At 35.9% G+C, this 22,085-nt stretch overlaps 1 protein-coding gene across 1 annotated transcript in view; it reads left to right on the top strand.

Moving 5' to 3' along the window:
- Nucleotides 1–11,916: 11,916 nt before the first annotated feature.
- Nucleotides 11,917–22,085, top strand: part of LOC124555909 (unconventional myosin-Vb-like) — a 65,179-nt gene continuing 55,010 nt past the window's right edge. Inside the window, exon 1 of the mRNA XM_047129966.1 lies at nt 11,917–11,935. Coding sequence (XP_046985922.1) covers nt 11,927–11,935 — 9 coding nt within the window. The 5' untranslated portion in view covers nt 11,917–11,926. The remainder of the gene's footprint in view (nt 11,936–22,085) is intronic.

The raw sequence follows: 22,085 nt of genomic DNA, 5'->3' as shown, positions 1-22,085 counted from the left end.
TTAACTATACTATGGAAAGATGCATAATTTTACTTCTGTTGTCAGTAAATAGTGTGAGACTTTGAGAACATAAGATGTAGAAACGAATTGTATTGTTCCTCTGACTATGACTGAATAAAAATTTTAAATCCATAAAAAGCTATTTTAGTCACTGTTAACTGTAAATATTGCCGAGCTTATCAGCGAGGAATAATCTGTGTGCTGAACTTTAACTGTTTTTAGCAGTTCTGATGGATAGTGAATATGAGTAACATGCTTGGCTAGGAACATGATGTACATAAAATATTTCTTTCATGTGCAGATTTTCTTAAAACTGTACCAGTGTTAAAAAATAGTTGTATAATACTCATTGTTCATGTACTTCCTCACAGCCGCTAAAGGAACCAGGTGATGCTATATTTAGTTTAAAAACTGTGTTTTATGAAAAATTTAAAAGCTGGTATTATTTTGTATGAGCTGTTTCCAAAGAAGCAATATTTTAAACTCCCCCCAGTGCTATTAACCCTGCTTTTTCCCTTCTGTATGTACACCACAATGTTGTTTTTGGGATGAAACTACCATTTCATTTGTTTAAAACTATAAAATATCACATTAGACTAACAGAAATATGTTCTTCATGAATACTGGCCACATCAAAGAACAGAATTAAATGGGAATAGTGACCTAACTACAGGGTCTTTAAATCAGAATTTATCATTCAGGCATTGCCGGTGCTACTGTAGTAATGACCCTCCACTTGAGGTGTGAGTAGTTACAGTGCTTATTGTAAATTATTCTCTTCTAAGATAATCCAAAAATCACATTTCCTTATTTTTATTAAAAAAGTAGAATTACTACAAAGATACAGAGTTGTTTCAGATAAATGAGAAATATATTTTCAAAAGTCTAGTCATGATAATTTCATCCCTTCTGTATCTTTAAATGACCACACTGAATAATACGAGGGTAGTCCACAAATTAAGTTCTGTTTCTATTTCTATCTGCGGCAGTTACTCTTCCTCAATGAGAGGGCATGTAAGCCATTTTCAAATTGCTACTGCCGACATGTGCTTTGTAGTGCTTCTTTATAATGTCAGCCATAATTGAAAATGCTGTCACGTGTGAAATCAGATCTGCGATTCATTTTCTAAATGCAAAGAAAGTTAAACCAAAGGAAATTCATTCGCAAATCTGTGAGGTTTATGGACAAAATGCTATGAGTGATTCAATGGTTAGAAGATGGGTCAGACTGTTAAATGAAGGACGTGATCAAGTTCACGATGAAGAATGGAGTGAACGCCCGTCTGTGGTTACTGATGAACTGGTTCACACAATTGAAGAGAAGATTAAGCACAACCATAAGTTTACACTTAGTGCCCTTGCTATGAAAGTTCTGCAAATCTCACTATCACTAATTCATGAAATTGTTACTGAAAAACTGAAACTTCAGAAACTTTGCTCATGTTGGGTACCCAAATTTCTTGCTGAAAAACACAAAAAACAATGGATGGGCAGTGCACTTCAGTTTTTGACACAGTACAGTGAAGAAATCGATGGTTTTCTTTCTCAGATAGTCATGGGGGGGGGGGGGGGGGGGGGGATGAAACTTGGGTAATGTAAGACACCCCTGAAACAAAACAGCAATCAATGGAATGGAGGCACACTTCATCCCCAACAAAGGTTAAGCCTAAGCAAATCTTGACACCTCTGAAAGTCATGTGCACCGTTTTTTGGGACAGAAAAGGCATTTTGCTGATTGATTGATTGATTGGCCTCATGGTAAGAAATCAATGCACATGGTTACTGAGAGACCATCAAGAAATTGTGCCGTGCAATACAGAACAAGCGCCAAGGATTACTGTCAAAAGGTGGTGTTTTTTCCCCCACCTCACAGCTCTTATGAGAATTTCACTGGGATGCATTTGATCATCCTCTGTACAGCCCAGACCTTGCTCCTAGCTCTCTTCTTACAACTAAAATCTGTCCTTGGTAGTCAACACTTCAATGATAATGACAAGCTAAAAGAACATGTTACCACATAGTTGAATATGCAGGTGGTAACCTTCTATGAAGAAGGCATACAAAAACTTGTGCCACGGTATGACAAGTGTCTACAAAATTTTAGAAGCTATGTAAAAAAGTAGTTTAACAGTTGCAGATTTTTTACAATAAATATTTTTTCTGTCTGTGTCTGTGCACGTTTGTTTTATATAACCAAATGGAACTTGCTTTGTGGACATATCTTGTAAATTAATAACTGTGAAGATCTATAATCAAAAGTGATGTCTAATTATTTTAAGCATATAACTGAAATTTTTGATACTTCAATTATGAACTTTTTTTAACTGCATTTCATAGTTCACTCCCACCTTCATAGTTTAGTGGTCAGTGAGGCTGAATGACATTTAAGGGGCCTGGATTTGATTACCAGCAGAGTCAGCAGTTTCCTCTGCTTGGGGACTGGGTATTGTTTTGTCCTCATCAATACCGGCATGTAAGTCATCAAAATGAAATCAACTAAAACGACTTGCAGCTGACAAACTCCCTGAAAGGGTACCCCTGGCAAAATATGCCATATGCACATTTCATTTTCATAGTTCAAAAGTCAGAGAAGAAGGAAGACTAATGTTGTAAGTTGAGGTCACTTGTGTTTATTTCATAGTAATGTCCTGCAACGATTCAGACAAATATTATCATTTTTACATTTTTCCAACAGCAACAGTAAACCGGATAATGCCGACCGGCTAGTCAAAGTGCAATTCCAAAAAGTTTGAATAAATGTTTAATCCAAGTCAGAACAACTCAACTGATGAAGGAATGACACCATTGGGTGGACAGTTAAATTTTAAAGTTTATAATCCATCAAAAATTATGAAATACAGCATACTCATTCGGATGCTGTGTGATTCGAGTACAGGATACATTTCTTCATTCGATATACACTCCGGTGCTGGACAGCCTTTAGCAAAAACAGTGATGGAACTATTGACACCTTCTGAGGGAAAGTGGCACCACTTCTTCATGGCTGATTATTATAACAGTGTAGAACTTGCAAAGAAGTTACTTGAAAAGAAAATTTGAGTTTGTGAAATGACATGGCAAAATAGAGGATTTCTGGAAAATTAAAGCTCACAAAAGTCAATGTTTTAGAAGCTTGTCATCTATGGAAAGGTGACAAGTGGCCAGTGACAAGCCAAGTAATCTGAATTAGTGCTGCCAGCGCCAAGTGTATAAATTTGTACGAGATTTGAGGACGGCAAAGTGCTAACATGGGGCTAGTTGTTAGTGCTCCTTTTATCTTTTTTGAATATGAAATTGGGAAGATCTTAGCTGTAAGTCGGTTAGTTTTAGTGATGTACAAATCAGTGAAGTTGGCCATACATAAATATAACATTTCTGAACCTCATTCCATGTTGATTAAGTATGATGTGGAGTCATTTAAAATATTGTGGAGGATTTATATTAATGCATGGTTTTGCAGTGATATGTACCACTAAAACTCTCTTGAACTTCCAGTTGCAGCAAGTGGTTTAAAACTCACAAGCTTTCAGTCAAGTGCTCCTTGGCAACTGTCAAGTAGTGACTGTCTTTTGGTTGCCGCTAACATCCTTTACTGCTGCACTGCCTTACATGATGTCACAGGTGCTCACTCCAGCACCATATGGGGTAATGTTTGCATTGTGCCCCTGCTGCACCTGCTTCAGCTTTCTGTGGCAGTCTTACAATCCTTGCTCAATGGTAGGCTACCACCTTTGCTGAGGGTGTTTTCACAAACTTTTATCTATCACTTCTTTAATTATGCTATCCCAGAAACAACTAGTCCATGTAATAAATGATGTCTCTTTGAATGCAGTATGATGTGAATGTACGTGTATGATGTGAATACTCTAGAGCATGCTCTACTATCACTGATTTCTTATGACATGACAGGGGAAAGCATCTCTCATGTTCTGTCTGACAGAAAACTGTCAATGCTCACGCAGTATTTTGTATACTCCTGGCATTTTGAGGCCTACATCACTTTTACAGGTCTCGTGAGTTGTCAAATTTTTGTTGGAGGCCTGTAGACTGAATCTGTTTCATACCCCTTTAAGAAGTGGCTAATATTTCTGATTAATGAGCCACAGAACAGAAAAAAACATAAGCTTCATTGAGTTTTATTCAGGGTTCTTCTGCTCCTGTGTTTTCAGGAAGGTGGTTTGTGAAATCTGGTAACTAGTGTATCTGTTTTCCTTGAATACTTTCTGTATGTGGCTCAGTTCCTTCAGCAGGTTTTCAGCATCTGAGACACCTTCCACACAATGCACTAAGATCCTCAGAACAGAATATTTTTGTGACAGATAGTGATAGCTGTTAATGTGCAGGTATCTGCTGTATGTGTGGGTGGGTTTCCAGTAAACACTGTGGCTGACACACAAATTGCTTTATGGCAGATGAGGACATCAAGGAAGTGCAAGGCGCTACCAGTCTCTACCTCCATTGTGAATTTGATGTTGTCATGGATATTGTTGATGTGGTCCAAGAATTCCCCAAGCTTTTTACATTCATGAGACCAGATGATAAATGTATTGTCAATGTAATGATAAATGCAACTAGGATTTGCAGGAGCCACAGCCAGTGAAAAGCATTTGTCTGATTAAAACCTATATTCTCCATCATACAAAATCAGATGGATGGCCTCACATTGGAAAGTCCATTAGCTCTAGTTATACCCAACTTGTTTATGGAGAACATCATGCTGGACATGCCTCCTGCAAAGTCTGTTTGCTTTTATCATTACATCAATGACACATTCATCATCTGGTCTCATTGATGTGAAAAAACTGGGGTAATTCTTGGATCACATCAACAATATCCATGACAATATAAAGTTCACAATTGAGGTGGAGACCTATAGTGCCTTGCTGTTCCTTGATGTCCTCATCTGCTGTAAGGCAATGTGTGTCTCAGTCACAGTGTTTACTGGAAATCCACCCACACACATCAGGATCTGCAAGCTAACAGCTATCACGAGCTGTCACAGAAATGTTTTGTTCTGAGGACCTTGGTGCATCAATAGAAAGCACTCTCATACACTGGAAGGTTGCCAAAGGAACTGAGTCACTTACAGAAAGTATTCAAGGAAAACGGCTACAACAATCGCCAGATTTCAAAAGCCATCTTCCCGGAAACATAGAAGCTGAAGGGCCACGAGAAGAAATATAAGCTTGTGTTTTTTCCATTCTATGGCTCAATAATGGGAAAGATCAGCCATTTCCTAAAGAGGCATGAAATAGATTCGGTCATCAGGGCTCCAACAAAAGTTTCACAACTCATCAGTCCTTTGAAAGATGGTATGGGTGTTTGAATGCCAGTAGTACATAAAATACTGTGTGGGTGTGGATATTTTTATGTTGGACAGACTGTGCATACTAATGAACAGTGCTGAGTAGAACACAAGATACTTTCACTTTTGTTACCCTGAGGGATCAGTGGTAGCAGAGCATGCTCTGGAAAACAGACATCACATTTCATTCAAAAAGACATCAGTTATTACACAGATGTGTTGTTTCTAGGATATCATAATTAAAAAAGCAATAGAGATAAAAATTTGTAACAACACTCTCAATGAAGTTGATGGCCTATAGTTAAGCAAGCCTTGGGACCCTACCATCAGAAAATTGAAGTGGGTGCTGTGGTTGTGCAATGAAAGTATTACACTATATGGCAGTGGAGCAAACACCAGTGACAACAAAGAAGGAAGCACTGCTGTATAAGTATGATGGCAGCAACCAAAAGATAGTCACCACTTGACAATGGCAGAGGAGTACTTGGCCCAAGGGCTTGATGATTTTACACCATTTGATGTTATTGTGAGGCCAAGAGAATTTTATCATAATGGTTAATTGTTTATCAGATCACTGTTGATGTTAACCTATAGCACTATCACAATTACAGTAAGCTGTGATCAGCAAGCCCGACCTCATGCACTTGCATGGCAGGTCTTAATTTTTTGTGGAGATAAAGTTGCCTATTTTCCCAGGTTTCAAACACATGTTTTTTATTTTTCCTAAATCAGTTATGGTGAATGATGAGATATCACTGTTGAGGAGGACATGGTTGATTTGTCTTTACCAGAAGGATGTTGAGCTAATCTTCCTCAATACTTTATTAAATTGTACGCAGCTCATGTCACCCACATAAAACAAATGTCAGTTTCTAATCCGCAATTATCCTATACCAGTATCATAGAACCAGTATTGATTAAGAAGTGAAACTTTTTGCTCTCCACTCAGTCCTCTTGTTACAGGCTCATAACAGTTATCTACACTGCCTGTAGTTAATAGCTGTGATGTATGGGAACATTTCCTATTGTAAAGATTCAATTCAGTAATGACTTTCAATATAGTAGTAAGAAAGATTTGTTAGGAGGGATATTCTTAATGTAAACATGTGAGTGGCAATGTGTTTGCCTGTCACGCAGTGGGTCCAGGTTCGATTTCCGGCCGTGTTGTGTCACCATCACCACCACCACTACCACCACCACCACTGACATGCAAGCCACCCAACGTTGCGTCACCTGAAATAAGACTTGCAACCCGGGGCTGAACTTTCCTGGATGGGGCCTCCCAGGCAACAAGGCTACAATGTCATCATTTTTGTTTTTTAAAAAGTGTTCATTCATAGTTAGCATTAGAGTATTTTAAAAATGTTTATTATGGCATTTAGACATGGTGTTGATACTGAAATAAAACTTGGATGTAGATTTTAGTCCATAACATAAAACAACTATTTCTTTAGGCAACATTTGATGTTGCAGGCTACACATGACACTGTTAAACATTCGGTATGTGCAGTGGCTGTGGGTGTTTATTATTGGTATGATGAAACTGATTATAAAATAAAGAGAGCTGCAAAAGACCCAATTACTAATATGAACAACCCCATTCACCAGTAGTGTTAAAAAGTATAAATAGCTCCATTTTCAACTAACTGTTACGGAAGAGGACCAGAGGAAATTGACATTTTTACAGCATGTCTGTTTAACAAATACTCTGTTGAGAAATAGACTCCAATGTGGACACAGTTAAGAGACAATGTTCTTCATACTTACAGATGTGTGACAGACTCTGAGGTAATCTCAAGTATGCAATACTACAAAGACCACTGCATATTAAGGTACCTCAAATTGTACATAAAAAATGATAAGTGACATCATTACATAAAAATCTTTTTTGAGCCAGGAACATAAACTGAGCAGTGCTGAGTCAGTTTAATTCTGTTTTAAGTATCTGTTATCTCTGAGGCATCATTCTTGAGACACCTTTTATATTTCAATTTCAGTTGCAGCAACTGGAAGTGGAAAATCGAAGATTACATGCAAATATGACTAAACTTCAGCTATCATTCGATGATTGCTGTTCTAATCAAACATTAGATGATGGACCAGGACGAGAAGAATTGCTAAGTAAGTTCAAGTTGTTCCTTCATCATAGTAAGGATCTTTCTTGTTGCTGTTGTTCCCAAATGGCCAAGTTCATGGTTTTCATTCTGAAAAACAGTTTTTTTTCCCTCCATAGACGCTCTTTCTAATAATTGAGGACTTCTGTAAGTACAGGTTTTTACAAATACTGCCAGTTCTAGACAGAAATAATTATTCTATCATACTACATGCTAAAGGTATAAAATTGCTATAACACTAAAACAAATATAATAGATATAATGTTTGAGAATGTGTTCCTGATGTGCATTTTAAGTTTGTGTTTCCAAATACTCTTGGGATGGTAACTTGACATTCACAGGTGACTGTTCAACAGCATAACATCTGATTTTCTACACGACTGGTGTTATTTTGTTATACTTGAATTAGTATTAATTTCATTTATTTATGACAGTGTTATAAATTTTTTCTCATTCAGAGCAGTACAATCTGCTGCAACTTGAAGTTGACAGATGGCGAGAGGAATGCATTCAGTTACACAGTATTCTAGCAAAGCAAACTGAAGGTTTGAAGAATGTTGCTAGTATCAACTATGGAAGTCATGTACACTTAATAAATGAGGTTGTGGAGCTAGTACTGGCATTTGAAGCACAGAAGAAGATAAACAGGTATGTGCAAAAATGCAGTACCATATCTTATTTTTGTTAGTTAAGTCTGGGAATCACTAACTCTTTAAACTGTAAATTCATGTAGGCAGCTGGAAGATGAATTGCACCAAGAGAAAAATAAGTGGCAAGCAGAAAGAGAACAACTCCAACAAGAAAATGAGAAACTCAGAGAGGAGAATGATAATCAGCACAAGCTTTTATCTCCAAGCTTAACTAAAAGCCCCCCCCCCCCCTTTATGCAACATGAAATTATAAGAGTGACTTCAGAAAAGCTGGTGAATATTAATTCAGATCATATTAATGTTTAAAAACTTCATTAAAACAGCTTATAGCATGTACAGGATGTCTTAGGAGGAAACACACATGCATGAAGAGGTGATAATACAGACTGCTATAATGGGGAAACAATGTATAATTCTATGCTTTCTTCTCAGTAACAAAACTTAACAATAGGAGAATGCATAGAGGACTGAGGCCAAATCAGCAATAATATTTGTAGTTTTCTGTGGTCTTTTTAAGAGTTCATAATTATGCCAATTTTTTAGATGTTTCCAGTTAGTCCCTTACTTAATGCTGAACTTCATGGCTGGGCACAAATACCATGCTGCTTTCTCTGTCAGGTACTAGTGGGAAATGTTTGTTGCTTTCATCTTGTGACCCAGCAGTGAAGTGTCCATTTCATTTTTCTTCTTTCTTTTTTTCATGTTTTCTCTTTTTTTTCTTGTGTAGTTGACTGTGCTGAGTGCTTTTGCAGTGGAGTATTTTTCTGTCATTGCAGATTAGCATGGAATGAAAGTAAACTCTCACTTCACATACTTCATTCTTCAAATAAAATCCTTGGAGGGTGTTTGTAAAACTTTACATTCACATTTGATTGAGGAATAACCAACAGTACAAAATACCCTCTCATAATGACTGAGTGACACACTTTAGGGATGTTACCCCACCTCTCTTCTCTGCTTCCACCTTTTCCCTGCCTCATCCCCTTGTCCAGATTCCTGTGATGAAACTTTCTTCCATCATCACCATTAAAGCTGGTATCCTCTGGGTGAGCACCTACGCACTAACATGAGATAATTACCTTTATTATTCAATTAAGCAAAACTCTGACAGAAATTGTCTTTCCAGCCAATAAAATTCATATTCTTGTTAATAAAAAAACCATTTATTTTCTATTGGAATCAATTTACACCTGCAGTTGTTACACAACTCATCTTCAGTCTTAATTTCTTCATGTTTGTTTTTTTCTGTGAAAAATTTCATTCTCTCTTTGTCAAACTAGTATTTGTATACTATGCTACTCCTAATTTCCTATAAACCATATTATAATTTTATCACTACTTTCATAACTTTTTATTCTATTTTAATAACAGCTATTAAACTCCACTATATTACTAAAACAACAATCACCCTTATGGCTGCATTCATTACTATGCAATGTTGGGTTTGATACATTCCTTTTGTCCATATGTCAGAGCTTGTGGCATTGCATGCAATTCCATCCATGGCAGCAGTTGGAATGCACTACTCTTAGCAATGGCCAGTGTGCTACACAAATAATGTGATTTACTGCTCTGTAGATTCACTCTGAAGCATTATTAGTAGAACTGGATAACTTCTCGGCACTGCCACACTACCCAGTCAGTTGAAATAAGGGTTGCCAGCCTTGACTTGACCTGTGAGAGAGGGTTGAACTTCTCACTACTCCAGAGTCAATAATTGAAAACCCTGTCCTTACCAAACTACTTTCAGGACAGATTCAGAGATATGAGCTCTGGACTGGAAAATGATAAATGCTGTCAGTTGAATACATCACCTCCAGCTGGCTACTGGCAGCTGTTGTCAATAATAACTAAAAAGGAAGTTCAAAGTCAATGTAAATGGAGAAAAACTCACACAAAGACATTACTCTAAAAATTTCTATTGAAGCTAAACATTCCCACATTGATCTCACTGTCTCAAACACTAATTTCCAGCTAACTAATGTCACTCCAATCTGATAGAAGGGCTGTGCTTACCTAAGAAATGTACTTGCACTTAAAAACACACTTGCCTCGAGCACTGAAAAGTTCAAACTGAAATCCATACTCCTTCTGAGTCTGTTTCCTGTAGTATGAGAAGTAACTTGGTTTATCATGAAGCTCTGCAGCTGGAAACTGGCTGAGGCAACTAAGATAATGGACAGGACTAGTGCACATGAGTGGCTGAGAAACAATATGTTAAAAGTTGAACAACAGCAATGCACATTCACCCAACCTCATCACGATTCCATATAATGGTCACTCACCTTCATTCCTATGTCAGTGGCATTCTTTCATGAAGAGTAGAGTTGACTGGAACTGATGCTAAATTAACTTTCACGTCTACTTTGCAGAATGTGGCAATAAGGCGTGTGTGAATATGTAAGTTATTAGATTACCAGTACATTTTTATTAGGTTAACAGCAACTTGATGTGATATATTCTTTACGCAGAAATAAAATGTTGTAATGTCAACATATCTGTAATGGTTTCACTTCTCACACAGGCATGTTGGAAGATATACATGTGTTACGAAAATTGTCATGAACATTAGATTGATTATGGAAATTTTGATTGAAAGCATTATATTTACAATGATATGTGTTGCAGACATGTTGACTGTGTTGGGTACTAATTAAAGACTCAACTGGCTGTCATTTACCCTGTGCCAAGCTGCAGCTCATCTGAGAAAACTTTGCTAATACCATGAATAATTATGTAAATTCCAGTTGTTATATTTTAAAATATTATTATCCAATTTATTGCTGTTTTTGTAATGAGTTAGCAGTTCATTGCCACTATATGCAAGCAGTATAGTGAAACTTCCTGACAGGCACACACTCCGCTGCAGAGTGAAAATCTTATTCTGAAAGCAGTATAGTTTCTACCAGTATTGCATCATCTGCTTCACTTCTTTGATTATGGTATACAACCTACTGGTTTCAGCATAGAAAAATCATGGCAGCTTTGCATCTGTCATTTAGCTGCAGATTTCATGTTCATAATGCAGTAAAGAACCGAGCCAGAAATGTTAAAGCATTGTACTCCTACTTTACATTACTTACTGAATGCTTCCTCTCAGGATACTCTTGGTATGCCCAGAGTTACAGATTTCACCCTCCTGATATGACTATATGATTGTAAATGCTGTGATCATCTTTTGTGGCTTCCCAACCTGTTTAATATATCCTTGAACTATGAAGTCCCTATTTTAAGAATGCTGATGAACTGTATTTAGTTTCTTGTGTTTTGTTAAACTTCACCCAATGTACATGGACCAATAATTACAAATGATTTGTGAGGAAATAAGTATAAGGTTTAATTGACAGAGATACAATGAATATATCTTATGACTATATTGTTCCAACTTATGTGGCCAGAGAATGTGACTCCTGAGGATAACCTTTCATGATACCTTCTCACTTGATAATAAGGAACTTTACATAAATCCTGCACATCCATCATTATTGAAAAAATCAGTATGGTCCAAGGAGAAATGCAAGATCTTTTTCATCTAACATCATCACTGGAATTTTTCTTGTAATGGTTTGCTAATAGATGCAATTTGTAGTGCAATCATTTCCTCAGCAGTTTTATAATTAATCCCACATTTATTATTTTTTGTTATTTTTTCCCAATCCATTGCCTGCATATACAGTTTTGTTTCCTTACACTTTTACCACAATCAGTGCAAATGGCAAAATACATTTTGGATATATTAATTATTTCTAAATGTGTTGTGTACAAATTCCAGGTTCTTCAAGAAAAATTAGATTTAGCTAAAGAGGAACTTTCAAAATGCAGGAACAGCTTAAAATTGCAAACTGAAGTGCTGAAGGATGCAGGGTGTAAGTATATTTCGAAGACCAATAAACAGGATGTTAAAATTATTCCATATTTTGAGAGGTGCTGTTATAATGATTGTGTAACTGCTCCAGAAACAATATTACTTTTTTCCCCTAGTGTTTTCCAGCAAATTAGATAACAATGCTGAAACAGCTGAAAACTCAATAGAGGAAGTGCTAGTGAAGAGGCAAGATCAAAGGAATAACAGAAGAGGGATAAGAAAGAAGGAAAGACATTACCAAGGAATTTTTGAGTTTCACAAAGAGAATATTAGATATATTGTTAGGCATGTGATATTTGGTCAATATATATGCCTGAATAATTTTTCATTATGTTCACTCATGTGTTCTCTTTATTGAAGTACTTCCATTGTTTATGAATTTTACGTTCTTTTAATTGCAGAATTAATGCCACATATTGCTGTAACATTACTGCCAGGATTGCCTGCATACATTTTGTTCATGTACATTAGGCATGCCGACTGTCAAAATGATTATGAGAAAGTACAGTTACTCCTGACAGCAACTATCTACACCATTGAAAAAGTTACTAAGAAAGGCCATGATGATATTGATACAATGGTTTTGTGGCTTTCAAATACTGTGAGGCTTCTGCATAATCTGAAACAGTATAGTGGAGACAAAACATTCCAAACTGAAAACACATCACTACAGAATGAACAGTGTCTACAGAATTTTGATCTCACTGAATACAGAGAAGTTCTTTCAGATACAGCTGTAGAAATCTACCAGGTATGCCTTATATTTACTGCAATTTTGTAGCTGTTGTACAAACAACAGATTCCAGATGATGATGATAATTGGTGGTGGTAATGTAATCAATAGACAAGACTTGCTGCATCGACTGCAGTCAAGAAGTGTAGCATGGCCTCCAATTCCTTCTAAAAAATACTCTGTGGAATTTCTCATTTCTCAGTCCTAAGACCACCTGTGCACCAATTTCTACTTTCTTCTGAAACTCGTAAGTCCAACCATTCAATACATCTCATTATGGCTTGTTGCTATGAACCCACTGAAGAAATTTTCACTCTTGCTTATCAACACCTATAGTCTACTGCTTCCAGCCTAAAACACTACACCAGAGGTACTAATTACTTCTTCCATCAATTCTCAACATGTTAATCACTGTGTCATCTCCATCTGCACTGTTATACAAAGAGTAACTCCCCACTAATTCACCATAATTCTCCCTCAACAATCCTCTTACCCAACTTAATCCCTAATTTCTACACATTAGGAGAAGACTGTCAAGAGAAGCAGTCATCAGCTGAGTTCTGTGATTCTCAGAAAGTCGTTTTGGAACACAATGAGCACAGAACTCGTGATAGCCTAATCATTTGGACGTGATCCCATACAAAATGCATGGGCCATAAAAAATGTAAATTTCTCTCTAATAATTTGTGAGTAAAGTATGAGGGATTTGTGAGCAATACTTGACATATCAGTGCCATGGTGCACTGGTCAAGCATACCAGCTGGCAGTTTGTCAGCTCACATTTGATTCTTGCTGCTCTGTGCTTCTTTTCCCCCGTCATAATGATAAAGTTTCAATTATAAAATTTTAAATACATTTAAACAGTTAAATTTATATTGGTAAAATTAATATATTCAATTTAGTTAAGATTACTACACTTGTAAGTCAAAAGGTTGTAGGTGGTGGTAAAAAAGTGAGTATATGAGGAGATTTAGTATGAAAGTGTATGAAGAGCATTGGATTTGTGTTTGTGATGTGTACAGTGTGTTATTTGCTTTCCATGTTTGTTATTCATGAACAGTAATGCGTGGGGTAGAAGGGGTGAAAGATCTAGGACATCAATGCATTAACAAAAAAGAAACAATGGAAATCATAAACATATAGGGTGGGCAGCAATCTGTTTATTTACTGATAATGCTGTGATGTACAGAAACATTTCACTGTTGTGTGACTGTAATGGGATACAAGATGCCTTAGACAAGATTTCTACTTAAGATACAATATTGCACTGCTTGTTTTTGTAAGAGGTGTGATGCAGTGGTCCTCTGGACATACATACATGTCAGACAGACCACTACATTGTACTTCTGAACAACACAGGCACTGCAATATCTTATTTAACTGCCAACACTGGGCAAGTGACTTTCAATTAAAATGTCTCCCCTGTATGGGAATAGACATAATGGATGTACTAGTGTAGGTTATAGACACATGGTTAACAACATATAGAAGATCGAGTCTGCCCATGAGGCATGCTTGGATAGCTTAATGGTAAGATGACATCTTGCAATAAGCAGAAAATCAGGGTTCAAATACCAGCCCAGCACAAATTTTCATTATCGTCATTCCATTATAGGGTTGCTTGTTGTCCATATTTCAACTACAAATTCATTTGAAGATTCCTAGTTGTCATGAATGGCAGCTATCTCTTCATGTACAAAAATGTAAGTTAATGTGGATGAGCAGGGAAAGAAAATTGTTCTGTAACAGCATTAGTAGTGTGCCACTTGGCATAGTCAAATCATTTAAACATGTGAATGTAATGTTGCAAAGCAATATGAAAAGGAATGTGCATGTGAGGATTGTGGCAGTGAAGATGGATGATAACCAGTTTTGTGGTTACCTGTAAAGCAGATGTCATATAGGGTACTAGTGATCTATTCTCAAATATTGCTTGAGTATTTTGGATCTGCAGCAGATCATATTAAAGGAAGACATTGAAGCAGTTCAGAGGTGTGTTGCTAGACTTGTTAGCAGTTGGTTTGAACAACACACAAGAATTATGGAGATACTTCAGCGACTCAAATGGGAAGACGATGTTTTTGAGGAAAACTATTGAGAAAATTTAGAGAAATGGTATTTGACTCTGACTACAGAATGATTCTACTGCCACCAAATATATTTTCCATATAAGTACCAACAAGATAAGACATGTGAATTTAGGGCCCACACAAAGGTGGACAGTCATTTCTCCCATGCTATATTTTGAGTGTAGCAGGAAAGGGAATGACTACCACTGGTAAAGACTACACTCTGCCATGCATCATGTGACCAACTGCCGAGTATCTACGTAGATGTAGATAAAAATATCATACATGAGCTTAGTTCGTTATGTAAAGCTAATATCACAACAGTATTAAGTCAATCCTGTCATGACGATACAGTCAAAAAAAATCTGTTTATATTTGCAGTATTGTAGCACATCAGTAAAATTTTGCATGAGCCACCAGTGTTAGATGGACAGCAATTTTTGTCATCGTCATCATCACAATGGAACAATTATGAAAATATATATTTACATAAACAAAGATTTCTTCATACTGTTGATGGTCTTGATTTTTAGGAGTGGACACAGCTCCAAGGATATTTCCAACAACATTTTTCAGTGTATAAAATTCAGAATCCAATGTTCCCTAACCACATATGTGAAATATTTCATGAGAAAATTCCAAGATAAACAATGCTTTCAGAATCTGCATTTCAACAAGAAACCAGAGAAACATAAAAATGACTTCTTAACTGATATGAAGTTTGAGTGAAAAGAATACCAGGCAAACCCTTAGGCAAAAGCAAATACTAATTCATCTGGAAAAAAGTAAATAAATAAATTTGAATGGGTTACTTCTCGCAAAAAAAAAAAAAAAGGTCCGATGTCATAATGCTGATGAATTTTGTATAACTACTAATTAGCAATATTAAAGAAAAATACTTACACTAAGACAAAAACTGTAAAGCAAATATTAATGCATTAAGGGTAACAAGACTAAAACTAACACTCAGCAATCTGAAAATTTTAACTTGGAGGCAGAAAATTCTAAGATAAATGATTTGTTTTCTTATTCAATTGACTTCCTAAAGTTACTAAATTTTTTGAAAAGTTAATACTATTTTGAAAACAGTCTTTTCTGTTACTTTCATCATAACTGTAAAATACTATATCATTTGCACTATTGTAGATTACTATACCAATTTCGCTACTGAAAAATGCGATACCATATCTTAGAAACAAGTCCTCTGTACCTTTTTGGCACTACCGTGGCTACAGTACTATTTTACATTGTCAGTAGTTCATGAAATACTGTGTGCAGCATAGACACTACTAAAACGTCAAGGCATTTGTTAAGGTTTTGTGTGCTACATATGCACTACTCAGTTCCAGGATACTAGATTGTGTGTATAGTAGTTCAAATATAAGTCCGGTGTGCTAACATGGCACAGCTTCAATTCGGGATACCACATTGTAAAATCTAGCACTTAACTAAAAGTTCTTTATGACAATTTAAGTCCAAGTCCAGTTGAGGGTACCATGTAGTGTGTTTAAACACACAGCCCAGTTCACTATCAGTTTGGTTCAACTCGTGGGTGAGGATAATATACAACATCAATGAAATAACATATTTATTAACACTATGGTAAATGTCCATAGAACATGTCATATAACTAACACTGAAAGCATAAAAATGAAAATATCCTCTCCAGATCATGGTGTTGTCTGAAATTTACATACAATTTCTGGTTGAATATTCACTTAAAACCGGATTTAATTGGACAATGTCCACAAAGGTAATACACAAAATTATATACTGTACTCAGATGATATTATGTATCAAATTTTGGGAAGCAAGTGCCCACAGATGTCAATAACTCGCCCGGTATCTTTTACGCACTTCGGTGAAAATAGGATTTGCTTGTTTTGTGTCATAGACATCTACATAAAATCGCATGGTGCCTTCTGTTTACAAGTAGTTCAAAGACAAAGAATAGTATACATATATTACTAGTTATCATACAGTATCTTCAAGGTATTTACAAAAATGATAGTGGTATGCAGTTTTTTTTAATGCGGTGTAGTCTTTTATGCAAAGTAGTCTTTGTACCTGTTAGTATCATTCAAGAATCACTCCCATACTCATAGTTGCTTACATAAATAACAAAACGGCAAAGAAAATATGTAACACCACTTAGATATTTAAAAGTCATTGTGTGGGATATGGTTGTGGTGAAACACTTTAAAAACTTAAAAACTAGAATTTCTGTACAATTAAATGTTGATCATTACATGTTTCAGTAAGCCACTATTGGGTTGTAACACTTGGTGCACATCAAGCACAAAACAAATTTATTATAAGTCTGCCATCTGGGGTAAAATGTTTCAAAAACTTAGTATATACCTCATAATGTTTTCAGAAAAGTAACTATATAACTCCCATCATTCATCAGATTTTCAGAAATAGTAACAGAACAGTTATATGTCTCAAGTATATAGTCTGATACAATAAGTAATTCAATTTATAGAGCCTTTTGAATATTGAATACATCTACCCACAAGTGTTCAGATGTGTTTTCTTGACTTACCTTGTATGATTCAGTGAAAGTAAAAAGATTTCATAAGTTCAGAAATAAACATTTCTGACTTCTCATTATCATTCAACAGTGTACAAGTATGTAGTGGTGTATAGGTATAGTTGTTAATTCCCTAAAAACATTCTCCAGCTTACTTCCTATTTGAAAGTGTCACATTCTTCACATTAATTTCCAACAAGACACTTAATCACTTTCCAGTGCACAGATTACTGACATGTTGCCTAATTACAAAAGGTGTCACACTTCACATAGACCCAACCTTTCTGCATAAATTTAACTGAGTATTTACTTGCATCTGTTACTTCAGACCAAAAACAACTTGCACTACAAACCTTGCTGACTATATGTGTCTTTCATAAACTTTCTCCACGGTAAGAAAAAGACATGTTCCCTATCCAGTCCCTACCTAATATCATTCTCCTCATCATATAAGTAATACATAAATACTTCATAATATTAATAATAATAATAGATAACACACACATTAAAATATTGTGATCTGTATCCAGTTGTGTTGGTTCCTAAGTTTGTCGCTTGGTAATAACAGAACATGAGGTGTCGGTTAACTTTATCAGACCATCTCGTCCTCTGTCTTTGTTTTCCTTCTATGGTGGTTGCACGAAGCATGTCCTGCAAAACACCTCTATTGGGATTTAACTCATTTTTCGTGTGGCTAGCAGTGTCATTACCATTATGGATGGGCATAGGGTTCAAGTGTCGTCCCCGACCATGACAGCGCTTGTCCGAGGCTTCATTAGTTCTGTCCTGAACCAACTAATCACACTAAAAGGGGGGTTAGCCCTATTAGTGGTTTGTTCTTTTTGTCGCCTTTTACAACTGGCAGAACATACCAGAGGCCTATTCTTTTCCCGGGCCTCCACAGGGATTATTATTATTATTATTATTATTATTATTTCTTTCTTGTCTCAGATGTTATGTCTGGTTAAAAATGGAAGTGACGCGGACCTTGATCAAGCGCGACTTCCTTTTAACTGTACAGTATATGTTACATTGCATTTAGGAACTTTCGGGTAAATGAACAAGTGTCAATAATTACAGATTTCTGTAGTTGTATATATAAGTTTGGATGTAGCTGTATTGCATTGATGTACTGGTGGATATTGTGTGGTATGACTCCTGTAGTTGACAGTATAATTGGTATAATGTCAACTTTATCCTGATGCCACATGTCCTTGACTTCCTCAGCCAGTTGGATGTATTTTTCAATTTTTTCTCCTGTTTTCTTTTGTATATTTGTTGTATTGGGTATGGATATTTCGATTAGTTGTGTTGATTTCTTCTTTTTATTGGTGAGTATGATGTCAGGTTTGTTATGTGGTGTTGTTTTATCTGTTATAATGGTTCTGTTCCAGTATAATTTGTATTCATCATTCTCCAGTACATTTTGTGGTGCATACTTGTATGTGGGAACATGTTGTTTTATAAGTTTATGTTGTAAGGCAAGCTGTTGATGTATTATTTTTGCTACATTGTCATGTCTTCTGGGGTATTCTGTATTTGCTAGTATTGTACATCCACTTGTGATTTGATCTACTGTTTCTATTTGTTGTTTGCAAAGTCTGCATTTATCTGTTGTGGTATTGGGATCTTTAATAATATGCTTGCTGTAATATCTGGTGTTTATTGTTTGATCCTGTATTGCAATCATGAATCCTTCCGTCTCACTGTATATACTGCCATTTGTTAGCCATGTGTTGGATGCGTCTTGATCAATGTGTGGCTGTGTTAGATGATACGGGTGCTTGCCATGTAGTGTTTTCTTTTTCCAAGTTACTTTCTTCGTATCTGTTGATGTTATGTGATCTAAACGGTTGTAGAAGTGGTTATGAAATTGCAGTGGTGTAGCTGATGTATTTATATGAGTGATTGCTTTGTGTATTTTGCTAGTTTCTGCTTGTTCTAGAAAGAATTTTCTTAAATTGTCTACCTGTCCATAAGGTAGGTTTTTTATGTCGATAAATCCCCTTCCTCCTTCCTTTCTGCTTAATGTGAATCTTTCAGTTGCTGAATGTATGTGATGTATTCTATATTTGGGGCATTGTGATCGTGTAAGTGTGTTGAGTGCTTCTAGGTCTGTGTTACTCCATTTCACTACTCCAAATGAGTAGGTCAATATTGGTATAGCATAAGTATTTATAGCTTTTGTCTTGTTTCTTGCTGTCATTTCTGTTTTCAGTATTTTTGTTAGTCTTTGTCTACATTTTTCTTTTAGTTCTTCTTTAATATTTGTATTATCTATTCCTATTCTTTGTCTGTATCCTAGATATTTATAGGCATCTGTTTTTTCCATCGCTTCTAAGCAGTCACTGTGGTTATCCAATATGTAATCTTCTTGTTTAGTGTGTTTTTCCTTGACTATGCTACTTTTCTTACATTTGTCCATTCCAAAAGCCATATTTATATCATTGCTGAATACTTCTGTTATCTTTAGTAATTGGTTGAGTTGTTGATTTGCTGCTGCCAGTAGTTTTAGATCATCCATGTACAGCAGATGTGTGATTTTGTGTGGGTATATTCCAGTAATATTGTATCCATAACTCGTATTATTTAGCATGTTGGATTGTGGGTTCAGAGCAAGGCAGAACCAGAAAGGACTTAATGAGTCTCCTTGGTATGTTCCACGCTTAATCTGCATTGGCTGTGATGTGATATTATTTGAATTTGTTTGGATATTAAGTGTGGTTTTCCAATTTTTCATTACTATGTTTAGGAACCGTATCAATTTAGGATCTACTTTGTATATTTCCAATATTTGTAGTAACCATGAATGGGGTACACCATCAAAAGCTTTTTGGTAATCAATGTATGCATAGTGTAGCGACCTTTGTTTAGTTTTAGCTTGATATGTCACCTCTGCATCTATTATCAATTGCTCTTTACATCCTCGTGCTCCTTTGCAACAGCCTTTTTGTTCTTCATTTATAATTTTGTTCTGTGTTGTATGTGTCATTAATTTCTGTGTAATGACTGAAGTTAATATTTTGTATATTGTTGGTAGGCATGTTATGGGGCGATATTTAGCTGGGTTTGCTGTGTCTGCTTGATCTTTAGGTTTCAGATAAGTTATTCCATGTGTAAGTGTATCAGGGAATGTGTATGGGTCTGCAATGTAACTGTTAAATAATTTAGTTAGATGTGAATGTGTTGAGGTGAACTTCTTTAGCCAGAAATTTGCTATTTTATCTTTTCCAGGGGCTTTCCAATTGTGCATAGAATTAATTGCTTGGGTGACTTCATGTTGCAAAATTATCACTTCAGGCATTTGTGGTATCATCTTGTACGTATCTGTTTCTGCTTGTATCCACCGTGCATGCCTGTTATGTTGTACCGGGTTTGACCATATGTTGCTCCAGAAGTGTTCCATGTCTGTTATGTTTGGTGGATTGTCTATTTTAATGTGTGTGTTATCTATTGTATTGTAAAATTTCTTTCGGTTTGTGTTGAATGTTTGGTTTTGTTTCCTTCTATTTTTACTTTTTTTGCATCTTCTAAGATGTTTGGCCCATGCTTGTAATTTCTGCTTCTTTTCATCTAATTGCTCTATCACTTCTTGTTGTGTGATTTTACCTAACCATTTTTGATTTTTGTCTGATATTCTGATATTTCATTTCTTATAAATTGTGTTAGCTGTCCAATGTTTTTTCTCAGTTTTTCTATTCTGATCTGTAGCCTGTGTTGCCATGCTGGTTTTATGGGTTTCTTCTGTGTGTTGGTTGGTTCTGATCTCTACCTAGTGTGTATATTTAGTGTAGTGAGTGCTCCTATATAAACCATTAGTTGTAACTCTTCCATAGTTGTATTCAATTATTTTGTTGTGTATGATTGTGTTGATAGTTGTTATTGTTGTTTCGACTTGTGGGTTATTTGGTGGTCTATGCAAGAATGGTCTAATGTCTGTATTTGTGTCTTTGTATTCTGTATATGTCAGCTGAAATTTTTCTTCTATATCTAACAGGTGTGTCACTTCATGTTGTATTTGTACTTGTTCTGGTGGCTGTCTTAAGATTTCGTTTTCCTCTGATTGTTTAATTGATGCATTGTGTTCTTTGTTTGTTTGCTCTGGGCTGTGTGAGTCCATTACTGTATTTTATTCTTCTTCTGATTGCATATTATTTTGTTCCAGTATTTGTTGTACTTGTTGTTTCATGTTCTCTGATTCTGACTGGGGTATCCTGTTACTTTTGATTATTACACGGATCTGATCAGCTAGTCATTGTTCTGTTAAAAATTTTAATTCTGGGTATCTGGTACTTTGTGATCTGTATCATCTAACACAGCCACACATCGATCAAGACACATCCAACACATGGCTAACAAAAGGCAATATATACAGTGAGACGGAAGGGTTCATGATTGCAATACAGGATCAAACAATAAACACCAGATATTACAGCAAGCATATTATTAAAGATCCCAACACCACAACAGATAAATGCAGACTTTGCAAACAACAAATAGAGACAGTAGATCACATCACAAGCGGATGTACAATACTAGCAAATACAGAATACACCAGAAGACATGACAATGTAGCAAAAATAATACATCAACAACTTGCCATAAAACATAAACTAATAAAACAATATGTTCCCACATACAAGTATGCTCCACAAAGTGTACTGGAGAATGATGAATACAAATTATACTGGAACAGAACCATTATAACAGATAAAACAACACCACATAACAAACCTGACATCATACTCACCAATAAAAAGAAGAAATCAACACAACTAATCGAAATATCCATACCCAATACAACAAATATACAAAA

The sequence above is a fragment of the Schistocerca americana genome, chromosome X (genome assembly GCF_021461395.2).
Source record: "Schistocerca americana isolate TAMUIC-IGC-003095 chromosome X, iqSchAmer2.1, whole genome shotgun sequence".
Classification (NCBI taxonomy): domain Eukaryota; kingdom Metazoa; phylum Arthropoda; class Insecta; order Orthoptera; family Acrididae; genus Schistocerca; species Schistocerca americana.
Note: the sequence above shows the minus strand (reverse complement) of the source record. Positions and strands in the feature narration are given on the sequence as shown.